This window comes from Choristoneura fumiferana, chromosome 7, assembly GCF_025370935.1.
Source record: "Choristoneura fumiferana chromosome 7, NRCan_CFum_1, whole genome shotgun sequence".
Classification (NCBI taxonomy): domain Eukaryota; kingdom Metazoa; phylum Arthropoda; class Insecta; order Lepidoptera; family Tortricidae; genus Choristoneura; species Choristoneura fumiferana.
The window spans coordinates 11460460-11478667 of record NC_133478.1 but is presented as its reverse complement, the minus strand read 5'-3'; the positions used below and the strand labels follow the sequence as shown (position 1 = coordinate 11478667).

Here is an 18208-nt window from a genome sequence, read left to right as displayed (position 1 = left end):
TATTATATACCATCTCTTTCTTTCACATTTCACGAATGACTTCCATCTCTTTCTTAACCTAACTAAAGAAAGAGATGGAATATGTTCGTGACGTAATAACGATCAAATTTCTTGTTTCAAGCGGATGTTCGGCGTTCAACCTCCAGTGTTGTATATAGGTACTTATAAGCTCCTTGGTCACGAAGTGCATCTAAGTATATGGCCATGCCGAAACGTGAAAAAAAATTGTCATTGACGTAACTCAATTATCTTCGACTCCGTGGCTAATCGAAAAATTATAAAAAAAATGAGATGAAAGAAAACGCAATTTTCCACCCGGCTATCTACCCATAAAAATTAAACTTTCCGAACAGGAGAGATGAAAATAAATATTGGTATAAGCTACAATACCTAATACCTACCTAAGTTTTCTTAATCTCTTCCAGGGTATTCCAGGAGATGCTGTACGGCATCCAGACGGGGTTCGGTTCGCCTCAGGTGCCGGTGGCGGAGCTACTGTCGCGGCCGGCCCCCACGCTGCTCTCGCCCACGCCGGCGCGTCAGAAAAGCAGCAACTTCTTGCAAGTACCGGATATTGAGTCGCCGAGGTGAGTGATGACAGAGACTCTTCTTAGGATTCCGAATCGAGGAGTGATAAACGGAATCTTATTAATGTCGCTACAGTTAGCTGTCTATCTGCCTGTCAGACAGGTGAAATTTATACATAACGTGTATTTCTGTTGCTGCTAGGAGTACAACAAGAAATTATAAAATTTGAATAGTGGGGAGTTTAATATAGGAGACCATGATAATGTCCTTGGTAAGCTTTCGATGAAAATCCTAAAGAAGTGTTCAATCGAACTTGCCCAATCATTTTCTAAAATATTGTTGATTCACTGTAAAATACTTTCTGTTTCACCACTCTCTATTTAGCTTCTATTGAATAGAGATGGCGTGACAAATGTCTGACACGTAGAACAAGAATTAAACACAGTATAGTGAAACAGGCGCAAGTGGCGAGTTGTCGTTCATTGTGGCGTTCTAAAGAGGAGGCCTTTTATTCAGCAGTGGAAGTCTTCCAGCTGTTGATGATAATGATGAGTGAAACCCTTGCCCTGATAGCCCTTAAACTGTTTTCTTGTACGCAGGCCCAAGAGCGTGCCCAGTTCGCCGATGGTGAAACGTGCGTTCTCTCGCCTGGGCACGATCACCGCCGGCTGGGGCCGCTCCATCCGCAAGCAGCACTCGCAACTCAATGCCGACGACAAGAAGAAGTGGGCTAGCTCGCAGGACTGCTCTAGTTAGTGTCTTGGTTCACTGTCTCAAAAGGAATAGCAAAAACTTACACATTTGATGGACAAAATAGATGGACACCGATATAATCCTATATCGTACACAAGGCTACATTAGTGTTCTCACGCACACAAGTGGCCACAGCGGAGCTTGAGCATGTTATTTTTTTTTTACTGTCTGAAAAAAGTCGTATGTTATGTATGACAGTTTTTCACATTCTGAACTATAAAAAATTGACATAACCAGTGATTTGACTCTTATTTACATTCAGTATCAGAAAAATATCGTTTAATAAAAAAAAAACATATTCTATCTCACGACTGTTTTGTACAAATAAAGTATGTGATACAGTGTCGCATTAGTCGCTTAATAGCTTATGACGGTTTTTACCCGCAATGACACGCGTGCGCCTTCGGCAAGCAGTGTTAAGGCACTGTTGTAGATTGACGGCGTATCAATGTCGCTCCGGATCAAACGGCGAATTTTTGAGTTAAGAATATGGCGTTTTTGTAGATTATAAAGAAGAAATAGTGGATTTTTTGTATCATTGGTTAATATTTACACTTTTTTGTGTTATGACAGTTTTTACAGGATGTGCGAAGCGTGCATAAATATATCTGATACAACTCTATTTCTAGGGTCGGAAGGACGTGTCAGATATTTTTGCATGCTCCGCTGTGGCAGATATTAATGCTGGTGACTGTACTGGCGACTGAATTTATGTATACTCTTAAAAAATACTTAATTTGTTAAAATAGCTATACTATATAGCAAACTATCTAAATTAGCAGAACGGCAAAGTAGAAATAGCATTAAATCAGTAGTGATTTGAATAAGCGCCTACATATAATAACAGAGCAACAAAGGTTTACACAGCAACAAAATTGACTTGAAAGGTCTCCGTTTGTTTATATCTTGGCACAAAATATTGATTCAAATTGCATTTTCTAGACAAAGAAGGCAAGGACAAAGACAAGGATAAGAACGCAGCGCTCGCAGTACCGAGACTATCCGTATGCGCTGACGCACAGAAAGTAGACCGTGCCAAACTTGCACAGACTGAGGTACATTTAACTTATAAATTTACTTTTTTCTTAATTACTTATTTTAAGTTATAATAACTATGATATAATTAAAGAATTCGAAATAAATATTCATGACAGTTTACACGAAGAGCACCAAAATGAGTATTGATACTTATATGTTATTAACTGGGCGCTAAATCCGTACGCATAGCGACACTTTCACGATCAATTAATATTATTAAGTTTGTTATTGACACGTAATTAAACTGACGTCCAAATTGGGTCTCTGGTGGCGCCCAAAATGGGACTTGACATGCAAATATGAGATTTCATAGAACATGGACAGTGCCGGATTAGCTCATAAGCTAATTAAGCAATTGCTTAGGATATCACGTCTTGGGGGGCACTATAAACAGCACACAAAAAATTGTTAGCACATAAAAGGTAAGGCCGTTTGAAAATCCGCTCGTTCGTGCCTCCCCGTATATCTCTATCGTCTTTCATAAATATTCTAAGGTACGTAATGATCTATTTCCTTGTAATAAATAGGTTTTTTTTTAAAGATCGATAACAGGGGGGGGGGAGTGGCAGAAGCGTGGATTGCTGAGGGCATCAAATAGTGTTAATCCGGCACTGAACATGGATAGAAATTATGTGTAAAAATCTAACTAGGTTAAAGAAATGTATGGCTATTACCGTGAGCTACAGAAGGGAACAATGAAAATATTTTTTTGTTCTTTCCAGTTCTCAATAATCGAGTTTGACCCGGAAACGTTCCGCATCCTACTGGATTACCTCCACACGGGCAGTTGTCCGTTGACATGCGCCTCCATCCCGGGGCTAATCTGTGCGGCTGAGCACTACGACCTACCAGAGCTACTGCAAGCCTGCTTTCACCACGCCAAGCAATTCCTTAGGATAGAAGTGGTAGGTCACATACTTATTTCAACAGCCTGGTAAGAGTCTTACAAAAGCACACAGCACCCGCTAAGCCAGTCGTGTAACTATGCGACCACGTTTATCTCCTTCTTGGTCTTCCTTACCACCTATTAGTTATGTACTCCCATCGCAAGCCAGGTTATCCTTTCAAATCTAGCTTAGCATCTCTTAGATCACATAACCTCATGTTTCGAAGTTTGTCTATCTTCTAAACACATAGTATCAGATTTTGTTGCTCTGTATCAGATTTTGGTAAACCTTAATCGTTAACGTTAGTAAGACATACGAGTAGATAGATACTTTTAAATAAACGAATTGACTTGGAGACGTTCCATATACCTCGACCCCTGAAGCTGCCTGCTAACGAGCGCCTTTATCCCGGGTTGGGTGTTTATATGTTTGTCCGTCCTTCATGTCGAAACGGAGCGACGGATCGAAGTGATTTTGGCATGGAGATAGTTTATGGGCCAAAAAGTGACATAACCAGGCTGCTTTTATCCCGGAAAAATGCACATTTACCGAGGGAACAGCGCGCGATAACCGAATTCCACGAGGGCAAAGCCGCGGGCAAAAGCTAGTTTGTTAATAAATGTACTTGTTTTGTTTTCAGGTATGCACAATGTTAATATCATTAGAAAATTACTACTGGCGGTATACGTCAGCGTCTGAGCTAGTGAATATGATCCTCGCGTTCACAGAGCAGCGCGCATACGCGCTGTTCCAGACCGCCGAGTTCCTTAACCTGTCCGAGTCCATGGTCCAAATGATCATGTGCCGGAACCTCGAGGTGCCAGAGGTCCGCAAGTTCGAGGCCATGCTCAGCTGGGCCCGCAACAAAATCAAAGTCAAGTCCGCCAATAAGACTGATGCCAAAAATGAATTTAAATGCATTATGGAGAGGCTTGCTAGGGACCTGAAACTGTACAGGATCTCCCCGCAGGAATTGATAAAGGTGGTGCTCCCGTCGAAGGCGATCAAAAACGAGCGCATTCTGGAGACGCTGATGTACCAGGCCAACTCGGGCATGTACCGCATCCAGGACAGCTACCTGGAGGCATGCCAGCAACGCCTGCAAAAGCAGGACTCGCGCTTCTCCGAGTTCGAGAGCTTCGACTACGGCATCTAACCGAGCTGTGAGGATTATCAGTGTATTAGATAGATTTTGAAGAGAGACTGGCCTGGTCCTTCTTATATTGTGGTATGTTGAAGCCTTCTAAAGTATTATTGTTATAGATGTACTCGAGTAGAGATGCGAGAAATTATTGTACACTTCTCGGATACCTGTTCCTTGTTGTTGTTCATTGATACCTATATTTTTTACATCTAGACGTGTTCAGTATAATCATCTCTATTTTTGGTACCAAGAACTTTGCGATAAATGCGTGTGTAGTTTCACAAGTAAAAACACCAGACGGTTTGCAAAATATGATGTGCGGCACACATATTTTTGTGGAGACAGGATTCCAACGTTACACATCATCAAAACCGTTCTGTTTGTGCTGCATGAAATTATTATTTATTATTATTCTCAAAATTGGTACAAACAAAAAACCACTTCTGTGATCTTGAAAGTAATTAAATTACGTGGTTCATATGGCTGGGGCATTAAGGAATATTTTTTGTATCCCCAAATTGAAAGGCCTCCGAGTTTATCAATGTTATTACATTCATACAATCACAAGATACACTTAACTTGCTAAAATTTAGGCCAAGAATTGTGCAAATCCCCAAGTCGACTCAAGTAAGTCACGTTATATCAAATCATACTCATCATTATTTCATGCAAAAGCGACTGATTCACCAATACGTTAAGTCGTATTCTAAAAAATGTATTGTAATTACTACTTATATGTATAAATAACAAACGGAATAATAAATATCTAAAATGTACAAAATGAGAATAAATATAATTAATATGGACGTTACGTTAATTTGTAGAATAATTACGATGTCTATAGCGAATCTCGTTATTGAGATATCATAATAACATGTTAATTGCCTTTTATTACTAAAAATATATACTCTTTTCCAGCCTTGTCTATATCACGCATGTTTTACGTCACGAAGTTAATGTCACTTTCGACTCAATTTACGTTTAACTATTTAAAAACTCTAACCGAAGATATATTTTTTTTTATATAAAATTATTTTTGATACAATGTAGAAATCTAGACCTTCTCTTCCGCATACTTATCAATTTATAAACTCGTTCATTTTATACGTACCATGGATGTTAAAATGACGCATAATCATTTAGAAAAGCAATCTGCATATATTTTCTTAAATAAATCATGGATGTATTTTAAATAGATGTATATTCTTCAAACAAAATAATATTATGAATGTATTAGACCTAATAAAACCACGTTGTCTAGTCTCATGAATCTACATAGCAGTCTTCGTTATTATTTTTAAATCTTGTACTTTCGAATTAGAAGTAACAATTTCTGTAGAAGTTTTCTCAGTGTCCAGGAAGACCATTCTTACTTACTCTATAATTTAAATTTTAATTGTTTTATTTCTGATCAAAAAAAAATCTTTTTGCAACCTTAACTTGCAAATACCTTCATTTTATAATTAAAATTAGGTATTATTGTAGTTATTTTTGTACTGAAATAAAGTCCGTTCAAAGCTTATGTTGCTTTAATCATACTTATGAAATACAACAGACTGCAGATAGTTCATAATACTCTTCTCACAATATTCTTCTTTCTTTAGACAAGTAAGGAGCAAATTTTAATTAATTGTTAAAATGGACTCTTCTGAACCAATTTAAATATTAAAACATTTTTATCTCTTGTAATATTTATCTGTATAAAATACTTAGCGCTGTATCTTACACTGATAATAAGGACCCATTTTACAGTCGCTTTATACGTCTACTATAAAAATAGAGGTATATTCGAATTGAAAAAAGTTGAGGAAAAGCAACTTAAACCAGCAATATTTACATAACTATGTATTGTCATGGATTAAATCCTTTTCAATAAATAAAATAAATAAATATCATGGGCCACTTCTTGACACCAATTGACCTAGTTCCAATCTAAGCAAAGTTTGTACTATGGATACTAGGCAACGGATAAACATACTTATATAGATAAATTCATACTTAAATACATATTAAACATCCAAGACCCGAGAACCTACATTCGTATTATTCATACAAATATCTGCCCCGGCCGGGAATCGAACCCAGGACCTCAAGCTTCGTAGTCAGGTTCTCTAACCACTTTGCCATCCGGTCGTTAATAATATTTATGTGTAATTCTTTTTTTATTTACGTTATAAAAATATACCCTTTTTGGTGCCACAACTAAAAATAATTGTAGTGCATTCAAAATCTACTTTTAGATAGATTAATATCTCATTCTAAACCAGATGTGTAAAATGGGTCAACAATCTTAATGAAATGTTTAATATTAGGGTGTTAATATATGAATATTATGTAGCCTAAAATTTTAAACGTTTCTAAAATTCTGGCATAAAACAGTGATGAAGTCAAGTTGAATTGTCGGTAAATTTTTATACTCGTGAAATAAACATTTACAACGTTGATCTTCAATTGTTGCCGATGGTTTTGACGTTTCGATTTTGTTTGACGTGATTTGCTCAAAGCTTTGATGGAATTTTATGCCGTTAACCGTTAATGCGTTAAGGTGTCTGCACACCCGTGGGCATCCTTTGTCGTCACGTACGTAATACTCAACTGTAATAGGTTTAATTTGGTAGAACACCAATTATGGACGTGTTGATAAGTTTTCTATTCCAAAATTTTAACCTTCCTGTGATCGTGGATGTTGCTATATTTATGTATATGTTAATATGTGGGATCTTCAAGGAAAATGAAAAATATATAACTGTTATTTTGCATAAGCGAGATGAATATTCAATGAATTATTATGTGGTGAATAAATTTTTTTTGTGTATCTATTTTACCTATGGTTTTATTAAAACTGGTCGTGTCCCTATAATGTTCGAGGCTGAATACGCAAAACACAGATATAGATTACACTAGATAACGCAAACACCTCAATCTGTATGATAACCAACCGTGTCCCTTTTTTATATCTACTGTGACGTCTCAAGAGCGAATTAGCAATGTGAATTCCCCAATGTTCGCGCAAATTCGATTCAAATGCGCCGCCCGCCCGCGCCGTGGGGCTCGAGTCAGTAGGGCTACTACGAAACTCGAAACTCGAAGTTCGTATCGTACCATCCCTTTCGCTCTCGTATTGAATAATATAAGTGTCAAAGGGACCGCACGACACGAACTTCGAGTTTCGAGTTTCGTAGTAGCCCTGCAGTCACTAGTCATGATTAGTCAGTTAGCGGTCAGTCTTTGTATGGGGCCAACCCCGACGTTTGGTCGGGGTTCGGACACGCGAAGTAGTTGCATTTGCGTAATCTAGTGTAATCTTTATCTATGACGCAAAATAAACTCCTAATCTTACTTTACTACTCAATAGTATCGATGTATTAAACATTGAACCCCACTTCATAACCATCCTTTCAACCCGTACAAAACCGGAAGTGGTCCTCAGTATTTCCGCTCTTACATGGTTACGTTTTTTAGGGTTCCGTACGACAGAATGAAAACGTGAATTCCTGGGCTTAACTATTTAAAGATAAAAATGTCCTATAATGTAGAGGTTTTAGAAACAAAATACAATTTTGAAACTACATAGTGTGATAACAGCTGTTGAATTATGTATGTTATAAGTATTATATATAACAATCTAAATAGTAGTTCATAGCTACCACTCTTAATAAATAAGTACACCTGTTTCCCAAAGTCCTCCTAAATGCGGTGCTAGTGTGGTGGTAATTAAGTAGCATGTACTAGTACTTATTCTGTGGTATCATCAGATACTTAATCTATTCTATTTTAATCCTACACTTACTATTTATAAGTATAGGTACTTGTGAAAAGTTAGCATCGATCGGTCATAACAATAATGCTGCCGAGATGTTCCAAAACCCGAGAGGAGTCAAGATCTTCATAATAATATTTTTTATTAGTCACACTCATTATTATCCTATTTAAAATTCTTTATTGTTTACTTATATCCACGAGTTTAAAACACGAACTCGTCAACAGCGTCGCTAGTGTTTATTTTTAATTCTCAAATCCGCCACCGACAAAAAAGTCGCTGTTGTTCGCTGCGCTCGGTTGACAGTTGGTTACGTGGAACGGAACGCGCGGAGAAAGTTCCTCAAGCCGCCGCGGCTGGCGCTCGGGCGCCAGTTTCCTCGCAGCGGGCACGCGGCCGGCTGCCTGTTGCAGTGCGCGGTGCGAACTAACACACGCGAGTTCGCGGTCATAGGCTCGAACGAACATCGAAACCGACGGTCAGTGCGGTGACCATGATGATGGAGAACGGGATGATGAACAACTATGACGGGTATCCCGACGGCTATATGGAACAGGAGGAGGAGTGGGAACGCGAGGGTCTGCTAGACCCGGCTTGGGAGAAACAACAGAAAAAGGTCAGTTCCGACACCACTGACACCGGCCAGGAAAAATAATCATTAAAATTAATAAAAGGAACGCCGTTCGCATAAAATATTGCCAATATAACCTTATCTCGTTCGTGAGTCATGTTTGTGTATGTTTGACGATGTCTGGCTTTTCTGCGCGATATATAAATCCACTCAGCATCGGAGACCCCTATACCTGTACCATTACACCGCACTACATCTGATAACGATTGTAAATGCTGGTACAGATATAAATTTGCCAGTTAATATCTCTATTTTTAGATTTCAGCTGCCAAGCATATCGTCTTGCTAAAAAAGATTATACTCTAAAATATTATTATTTTTACTTGTAGTTCATACCTACCTAAATAAACATACGAAAAATAATAAATAATTTAAAAATATTATTATTAAATTATTATTTCCAAAATGAAATAATAATCCCACAATTAATTATAATAAACAATATGCGCGCGCTGATTTCAAAAATCTGTGTCTAGTTCCTGCATTTTCCCGCCTCAGATTGAAAGTAGATCGCGGCCGTGGGACACTATTAAAAGATTTCTTGGAGCTTTTCGAGCGAACGAGACGCGCGCGCGCGGCTTCCCACGGGAGGGAGCGGGCCGGCGAGAGAGGAGTCGAATTTCCGTTAGTCATGTCCTAAAATGGGTCCAGCGCAGGCGCCGCTGAAAGCGCGGGCGTGCGACTGCGTCACCATGAAACCCATATTTCAGGAAACCGTGGCTGCCTGCTCTACGTCATGTGCATCGCGAAGGTTGCACGAGCGTGCAGCGGGCCCGCGCCCGCGCACCCTGCCACACGGCAGCCAGGAATGTCATTAACGACTTACGAAACCACTCTCCGATTGCAGGGAGACTCATTTGTCAATGTTAAACTTTTATGCCCACTGAGATTGAAATGATTCTTTCGAACATTTCTTGCTACCTACTTATATTTGTAAGAGTTCTGGGTAGAAAAAACGTCTGTTAAAACGTACGTGACTCAACTTGTGGCCCTCTCATAAATTTTCTTACGTACAACGAATGTTTATGACGATATTGTTGGAAATAAAAAAACGAGAGGACGACGAGAGTATGTAAATGCGTACGGTCAAAACGTTACATTCTAAGCATGGGACAATGAACTAGTGAGGCTGAGGCGTCGAGTCTCGAAGGATGTAAACAAAGAGCCTGCGACTCCGGTGCATTGGCCGGTCGTGTATGGCGGTTCAATGTCGCGGCCGACCAGCGGAGCTGACTGCCGCCCGGCCGCGCGCTCGCACCAACTGGAATCAATCTACCGCAACCGGGTCACTAGCACAATCATGCCCATGTTTTCCTTCTTAAGGAGTACCGAGAAGTATTACCGGCAGAGGCACGACCCCTCGCCAATTAGACCCGCACGCGGACCTGCTGCGAAATAAACCCACTTTCTAAATGTGACACAAGTATCGTAGCAAAATTACCAACGTGCCTTCCTGACGTCATCTGATGATTACCAATAAGGAAAGCGTAATGATTAATCTAAGAGACACGTTATCAAAAGTAAGATCAACACTACTCTAGAAATCAGCCGTGAAAGTGGCGAGGACGAGCACAAACAGGTTATAAAATTAATAATTTACATAAAAACTAATATTTCTCAGAGGATGGAGTGCAAGCGTCGTGATAGTCAATAGTCATTTATCGCAGTTGAATAGCTGGTAACGATTACAATGGTGTGAACATCTGCCGAACTTGAAATTGAAATTATGTTAGCATTTTACATCGTATTAAGAAAAAGATTTCTGTCCTGTTTTCAATTTGTTGTTGTGAGACAAACAAAATAAGCGAGGCTTTATTAGCCAAGTGCTATCTAATAGGTAGTTATTATATACTGATTGCATATCCAAGGAGTTTGTAACTGCGTGTCCTAAATCTTTTTTCTTTCATACCAACCGTGTTCCTTGTCTTCTAACCGAAGACTTATCACCTTGGCATACCTTTCGCGTAATTCTTGTGAACTCGGGGTCGTTGACTTGACTTGAGATAATGCATTTTCAAATAAGGCGATGAATTTGAAAGTGTTGTGAACTCTTTAAAATGTATTTATTGAGAAGATCAATATTCAAGTTGTTACGTGGGTAGATACTTAACTGATATTTATCGTAAAATATACAGGTGAACCTACATGGCGAAAGTTCTCCCAGTTCATGCATAATGAACTATTTTTAAAAAACAAATCGGTATGGCAAGAATTAAGAAGCACTGGAGGAAGTAAAATTGGACACAGATTTGTCCTTGCTAAACCAAAGCATGTCCTAAAAAGTTAAAAGATAACGGCAATAAGGTCCGTATCTACTCGTACAATGACAAGCTTCGCGAACGCTAATATTTAATCTGACATTATTAACAACGATCCCAAAACGCAACCTTATTTTCCCACAGCATTTTACTACCAAGAAATATTTCCCAGAAAGTCCCCTTCGTTCAGATAATGAAAGCTTTTGTTATGAAGAAGCTCTTAGCAGTGGGGTCGACAGTTACAAAAAACGATGTTTCTTAAGTTCTGTCTTCAAACTTTAGATAAATTAATCTACATTTTGAAGACTAATCCATTTACTAGCTTCAATAAATAGCTAGAAGTATAAATGTGACTGCACAGCGCCGCAATAGTTGTGTATATTCCTTAGTACACAAGGAAGAATGTGAATTTTCTGGCATCAAGTACTAATGAGCACGAGGAGATATTGAATTGTCTGACGTTAGATACTATAGAACATTTAATGCAATTGAGGAAATTCTCTTCTCTACATAAATAAAAATAATATACCGCACACAAATAAAAATGTGGCAGCAAATAAAACTATACATATAATAATTAGAAACGAAAGGAATGATATACCAATTGATAACAAAACCATACAAAACTCACAAATATTTAATAAGCATGACGACGTTGACGCGCTGTTATGTGGCATACCAGTTACGTAAGTTCTTGACATGGCTATTTTTTCTTGTCGGTGTTAGCTCGCTTTTGGCACGGACTCAAGAACTAATGAATAAAACCAAGCGTCTCGGCTGTTTGCGCGACTCTTGTTTTCATGGATTGTTGAGAAAAAACAGTTAAACCCTTTGTCACAATTTGTGAAAAAGTGTTTCGGCCCAAGGTTTATAATCAAATTCTATTCGGTTTCAAATGAAAGCTGGACTCTGTAATGCTAATGTTCCTGTCAAGGTTGAGTAACTTAATCCAAAGATACCAGGGTGTCTGTGGCTAACGTGACTAGAGCATTATCGTTACGGCAACCACAAATGCTGCAAGGCATGTCGTTCCTAATTGGACAATGATGAATCATCATTCTTATAGTTAAACAAAAAAATGCAAAGGAACAGAAGGGCTGCCACGCGTAAGTAGAAAGCAATGTTTGGACATGTTCTAGCTATAAACAACAACGGCCTTGAATAGTGAACTGCGACACTATGATGATGTATGGAATTAATTTACATTAAGTTAATGGCCAGTGAAACGAACTTTCTAAGCGGGCGTTATCAGAATAAGAGGCTCATTTTGAACCTGCTTTCCAGTTCACAGACTCAGCACGATCGACTCGAGACGTTACGAAATCTATCATCTCATTAAAACGATGTTAGTCTCACGACGTACTCTTAACTCGCAAAACTTTGCACAACTTCAATTCAACTTTCATTGCTGATTTATAAACAATTGCTAGGATCTGATCTGAGTGAGTGATATCATTATTAACTGGTTCGTATTTTACAATAGGTACTGAATCTAGGATCAGTTTCAGTTGTTGATGTAGATACATTTTGTTTTAAAACATTAACTACTCCTGTTCAATTTGCAAAGAAAACTTTCGTTTTGTGATTGCTCGTAATGTCCGTGCCTAATCTGAAAACAAGATTTACAGTCATTTCAATAGCAAACGACTAGAAATCCTAAAGTGAAAGCAGTTAAGAAATTGATGTTTCATAGTTTATGATTTGTGAATTCAAAACACCATGGCTCTGAGTCATTCGTTAGTGGAAAATGACCATTCGATATAAGCATTTCTAGTGAGATTACTCAGACGTTTTCTTGTAAAAACCACAAAATAACAACAGTACATGATTTAGACACACACTCGATTCTTGCCCACGTCAATAATGTCATTTTAAGTGGACCGGTTCTTGTGCGGGCAGTCCTAAGCACGTAGACACAGCATATTATAGACCCTTCGGATTATTTCACTTGCATCACGATGAATGGTTACACCACTAATACACACTACTGGTGTATTAGACAAAATAGGCAGATGTCTGTGAAGGAGATATTCACTATGCACCCTTGATCTAATCACGTAATTTTGTCTTCTACCTCAATCCAGTTTAAATTATATAATGATCACTTTGAACATGAAACTACCGTGAGACTCACTCATATTAAATGATATTGTAACGGACGAGACGTGAGTTATCCGTTACAATATCATTTAATGTTATTACTTTTTCAGTAGCCAGTATTTATTGTTCTTAAAACACTTGACCCAAGCCTGCATTAAGCTTAGAAAGCTTAAATCTATCGGAATATACATTTTTCACATCCACAAATTACAAATTCGCCATAGATGTAGTCCAATCATTTTCCTATTATTAAGAGTCTTAACCAATGTTTATTTAGGTTTCACATTGTTAGTTCTATCGTGTATTTGTACGCCGAGGAATGGATAGGCGTCGGCCCGCCCACTCGCTGCACCCAGGTGTGTTGCTGCGTCGGACAGTGTCAACCTTGTGTTATCGTTTCACAATCCCCTAGTTGCATTTATATAGTGTGTATTATTCCCGCTCGCTCACCGATCTGCTACGCCGCTAAGCGCAGTTTGTTTATTTATTGCATACTTGGGCATTGGTTATTCTGCTTTGCAGAGTTGCGATAATATGTTAAGTTTTTTGCAGTTTCTCACTTTTATCGCTGGTGAATAAACTTTGATTCATATGGGATGTATGAAGTTAAAGGAAAGTATATTTTTTAGCCTTTTCCTAGAGCCACCTACTGACGTAGTGAAAAAGGTTTAAGTTGACAGGGTGCCGTACATCATGCTATTCATCATGCCTAGTGCTCCCTTTTTAGAGTTCCGGAGCCAAAATGGCAAAAACGAAACCCTTATAGTTTTGCCATGTCTGTGTCTGTCTGTCCGTCCGTCCGCGGCTTTGCTCAGGGACTATCAATGCTAGAAAGCTGTAATTTTACACGGATATATGTAAACTATGCCGACAAAATGGTACAATAAAAATTAATAAAAAAAATTAGGTTACCCCCTTAGACGTAAAGTGGGGGTGTTTTTTTTACCATCCAACCCTATAGTGTGGGGTATCGTTGGATAGGTCTTTTAAAACCATTAGGAGTTTGCAAGGAGGGTTTTCGATTCATTGATTTTTTTGCGAAATATTCAACTTTAAAGTGCAAATTTTCATTAAAGTCGAGCGTCCCCCCCCCCCTTTAAAATCTACACCGGTGGGTGGAAAATTTTGAAAAAATTCAGGATGGTAGTAAGTATATCAAACTTTCAAGGAAAACTATAACGGCTAAGTTTGCTTGAGAACTATTAGTACTTTAAGAGTAAATAGCAGCCTAAGGTATAAAATATACCTAAACTTGGAAGATTCCGTATAAAATACGAAATCCTTTGAAAAATATTACTTAATTTTTTCGTAATGGCTACGGAACCCAATTTTGGGCATGTCCGACACGCTCTTGGCCGGTTTTTTGTCGGGTTTTGCGCAAGTCAAAGGAAAGAAAAGGAAGGGCTCCAGAGTGAATAGAACAGTGCGTGGCTAGTAATGGTTATTATTATTATTTATCACGGAAGCATTATATGCGCAGAGCGAGAAGTAGTTCGAGGAGCATATTCTAATTGTAGGCTTTCAAAATCGAGAAGCATGTCTCACACAAATCTTATCACGAATAAACGTGATAATCGGATGTGCCGCCGCCCCGCGGACAGACTGCAGGCCAGCCGATGCCAACGCGGTCTATTTCCATCCCTGTCCTCACGCCCACGCGAAATGCTTACACTCACTTGCTATTATAATTAGAAAAATGATCTAAATTTATTCTTGGCTTCCAAAATTTAACACACATTCTATGAATCAAGCCCGCGTTTGAAAAGTTTTATAACTTAAATTGTCACAATTTCCTATGATGTGTTTACACCCTTGCCCCTATCTGTTGCTGGCCTTTTCGCACCCGTGAGCGCTCTCGTCTTTTTGATTATCTGTTTAGATATATCCAGTAGTTACCAAGTGAGTGAGGGGACCCTGTACTGTAGTTATTATTCACTTAGACCCCAGCTATACAATATAGATAGCCATTGTCAATGTGGGCTCGCAGGCTATTGTGTGTGCAAATTCATTTACTGGCGACCTTGGCGGCGTGAATGCATGTTTCACCATTACATATTGATTAGGAATGAGGAATATAGACGTGCAACGAGTACGGCTACATATATTATCTGCATTGGCGGTATAGTACCTAAGTACCTACGTCAGAAGATTCACAGGCGGCCGAATGTCGGGTGTTGGATTCCGTGCGTCAATTATCAGATATCAGCCTACACGCTTCCGTTGCATCGCCGAAACCTATGTGCCACTGTATTATAAATAAGCTTTAGCCTCAGATTAACGGTAAACATACTGTCGTACAGTGAAACTCGCACTATCAGTTCGATTAAAATCATGACACCGGACAGCATGTAAAGTAATGAATTATCTAACAAGAGCCATTGTTATTGACTGTGAAGTATGTTTTTTAGATAACACGCAAGTAATTCCTAGTAATAGAACCAAATTTGTATCCGACTCGACTCCTATTCCTGTGTCATGTTTACATGACAGATCATGTTCTGTTTGTTGCCTAAACTGGGTAGACCGTTGCGTGCGACTGAGATGAGGCCACATTCGCAAATGTATTGTTATTGCTCTCACTGTTCTCAGGATGTCTGGATCAGCAACTATTCGCTATGATTTTAATAATTACTTCTTGTTACTCTGCTTTATTCTGCATCATTGTGTCTGAAAGTGAATTCAACAATTATTCAATTAATCTGAACTGGTTTATCTAATCTGGCATATATTGGTAGGTATTATTGCAATATCTAAAATAAGTCATTGCCTTGATATTTTCACGTGGTAATGTTAGTACACAAATTTTTAGAGGAGTGATGATTCGTCAATCAATATTTATTTAGATATCTAGTTAGTTACTCAATCCATTCCAAGTTTACTTTTATTTCAATTATTGCTATCATTGTAACCACTTACTAAATTTTAGGTAAGAAAAAACGTAAAGAGAAACGCAGAAAACCAGTTTGATTTAGAGAGGATTGGCAAAGTGGCAGCGCATAATTTGTAAAAACATACCTACGTACCTACTTATTAAAAAATTGCAAAAAACTTATCAAATTATCATGTAACAGTTATTTAAGAAAATGGCGTCAGCTAAAATTAATACAGTATTGATACACAAACGTCCTTTGATGTACGTACGTACTCGTAATAGGTGAGGTCTTGATGAAGTCTAGCACGTACATATACCTACATACCTAGGTGACGTAGGTACATAGGAACTAGCAATAATGTCGCCGGCAGCCGATCCCGGTCCTGTGTCAAACCGGATCCGGCCGATTGCAGTCACGACGTCGCCTTGATTTCTCGTCTATGCTTTACTTTTTGCCCGTTGACGTGTCTGTTACCCTCACGGCTTTGTCTCCATTGTATAGCTTCGTTTTCACAATAACTCTGATGTTTTCCGTATATTCCATTAACTAGTTTTGGAAGAATTTTAAATATCTTTTAGCAGCTATGCATCGCTGTCAACGAATTTGATACACACATTTGCGTCATCCGATTCCAGATTTAGCTTAAAATTTCGCATATTTAAGAAAAATGTTTCCTGCGAAAAGCAGATAGCATTTTGAAGTGTGAACTACGTTTAAAAGAAAATAAAAGTAAGTGGCGTATCATTGAGAGGCGACGGGAGCTGTCCGGAACTCGGCTGACAGTCCATGGTCGACTTCAACATAACAATAGACCGGTTCAATGCGGTGGCCACCTTCCAAATGGTCGGGCCTGCTGAGTGGGTGGGTGGAGTCGTTTGGCTAATGACACCGCTGTTTACTTACCAACCACGCTAATTTTCACCAAATAACAATGAAGTATTTATTATATTAGTGCAGTGTCAGCCATTAGGAAGTCGAACCATGTTGCGGTAGATGATAAACAACGCACACAACTGGAAAGGTAGCACGCGTCATTGTTGCACTGCGAATGGTGACCGACCGCTCTCTTGTTTCGTCTATTTAAGAGTACAACAATACATTGTTCCAAGGTGTTAACTGCTATTGAACTAAATTACGAGAGCTTATTTTAATCCTACCTTTCGTTCTCTTGGTCAGTTATGACACAATGTGTAATAAAAACGCCTAATTCGGTTTTCATGGAGCATTGTTCTGAGTTTGTTTATATTATGACCCAAACTAAGAACCCAGCTTTAGCCCCATTTGGCGTATTTATTTTACAATGCAACATAAGTTTTATGGATGGGTTTAACAATTATGATATCAATTTATATTTGTACTTACAGTAAATTGTCAGGGAACTTATAAATTAAGTATACTCAACACCACTTTTTTCACGAGCATTTTCACAGGCTATTTTATTTTTTAATTATTGCGTATGTGAATGTAGATCTGAGGGTCTATATTAATTCACATAAATTAATTGGCCTAATTGAAATTGGCATAACGTTATTTCGCATAACTATTAATTCGCATAACTGAATACGCATAATGTAAATGCGCATAATGGGGATTAGCATAACGATAAGTTGGCTTAAATTTAATTAGCATAACATTACTTTGCATAAGTATAAAAGAGTATAAACATAAAATGATATTTTAATGAAATTGAAAATTTTATTTATCAAACAATATGTAGTGTTACAATATACAAAATTAATGCTAATAGTAAAATGATTATTGTTTTATTTACTCAATTAAATTAGATCTGAGAAGTGAGCTACTATCTGAAAATATCTATTATTGGGCTATTATAAAAAATACCAAAATCGAACGCTTCGCTCCCGCCCGCCCGCCTTCTGAACCTAACCTAACCGAGTCGGTTTTGCCCTTGACAAGCTAATTCACTCGCTTTATAAAATTATGCGTATTCATTTTATAACAGTTTAAGTTATAATTAATTAATAATGTTATGCATATTTCAATTATGCGGATTCATTATTATGCTAAATAAGTGTTATGGTTGTTTATAATTATGCAAGTTCGCTCTTATGCACAATTATTTTATGCCAAATCAGTTATGCGAATTCATATTAGGATAATTAATGTTATGCGAATTAAGGGGCACCCAGGATCTGATGATAAAGCGTTATCAAAACAGTGTACCAACGACGAAATATATTTCTGTTTATTATAATCACAACAAAGTGGCTGAGAC

The 18208-nt window shown here is 38.2% G+C and overlaps 2 protein-coding genes across 4 annotated transcripts in view; both read left to right on the top strand.

The window, feature by feature from the left end:
* Positions 1 to 7174, top strand: part of rsh (Rap GTPase activating protein radish) — a 204271-nt gene extending 197097 nt beyond the window's left edge. The window contains exons 18-22 of the mRNA XM_074090187.1: positions 426 to 587; positions 1128 to 1279; positions 2224 to 2336; positions 3042 to 3224; positions 3847 to 7174. Coding sequence (XP_073946288.1) covers positions 426 to 587; positions 1128 to 1279; positions 2224 to 2336; positions 3042 to 3224; positions 3847 to 4362 — 1126 coding nt within the window. The 3' untranslated portion in view covers positions 4363 to 7174. The remainder of the gene's footprint in view (positions 1 to 425; positions 588 to 1127; positions 1280 to 2223; positions 2337 to 3041; positions 3225 to 3846) is intronic.
* A 1295-nt stretch (positions 7175 to 8469) lies between these two features.
* Actn (alpha actinin) overlaps positions 8470 to 18208 on the top strand; it is a 39693-nt gene continuing 29954 nt past the window's right edge. For 2 of the 3 annotated variants that reach the window (XM_074090180.1, XM_074090181.1), the window contains exon 1: positions 8470 to 8726. In XM_074090180.1, the coding sequence (XP_073946281.1) occupies positions 8604 to 8726 (123 nt within the window). In that variant the 5' untranslated portion in view covers positions 8470 to 8603. The remainder of the gene's footprint in view (positions 8727 to 18208) is intronic. The other variant, XM_074090179.1, reaches the window with a different exon arrangement.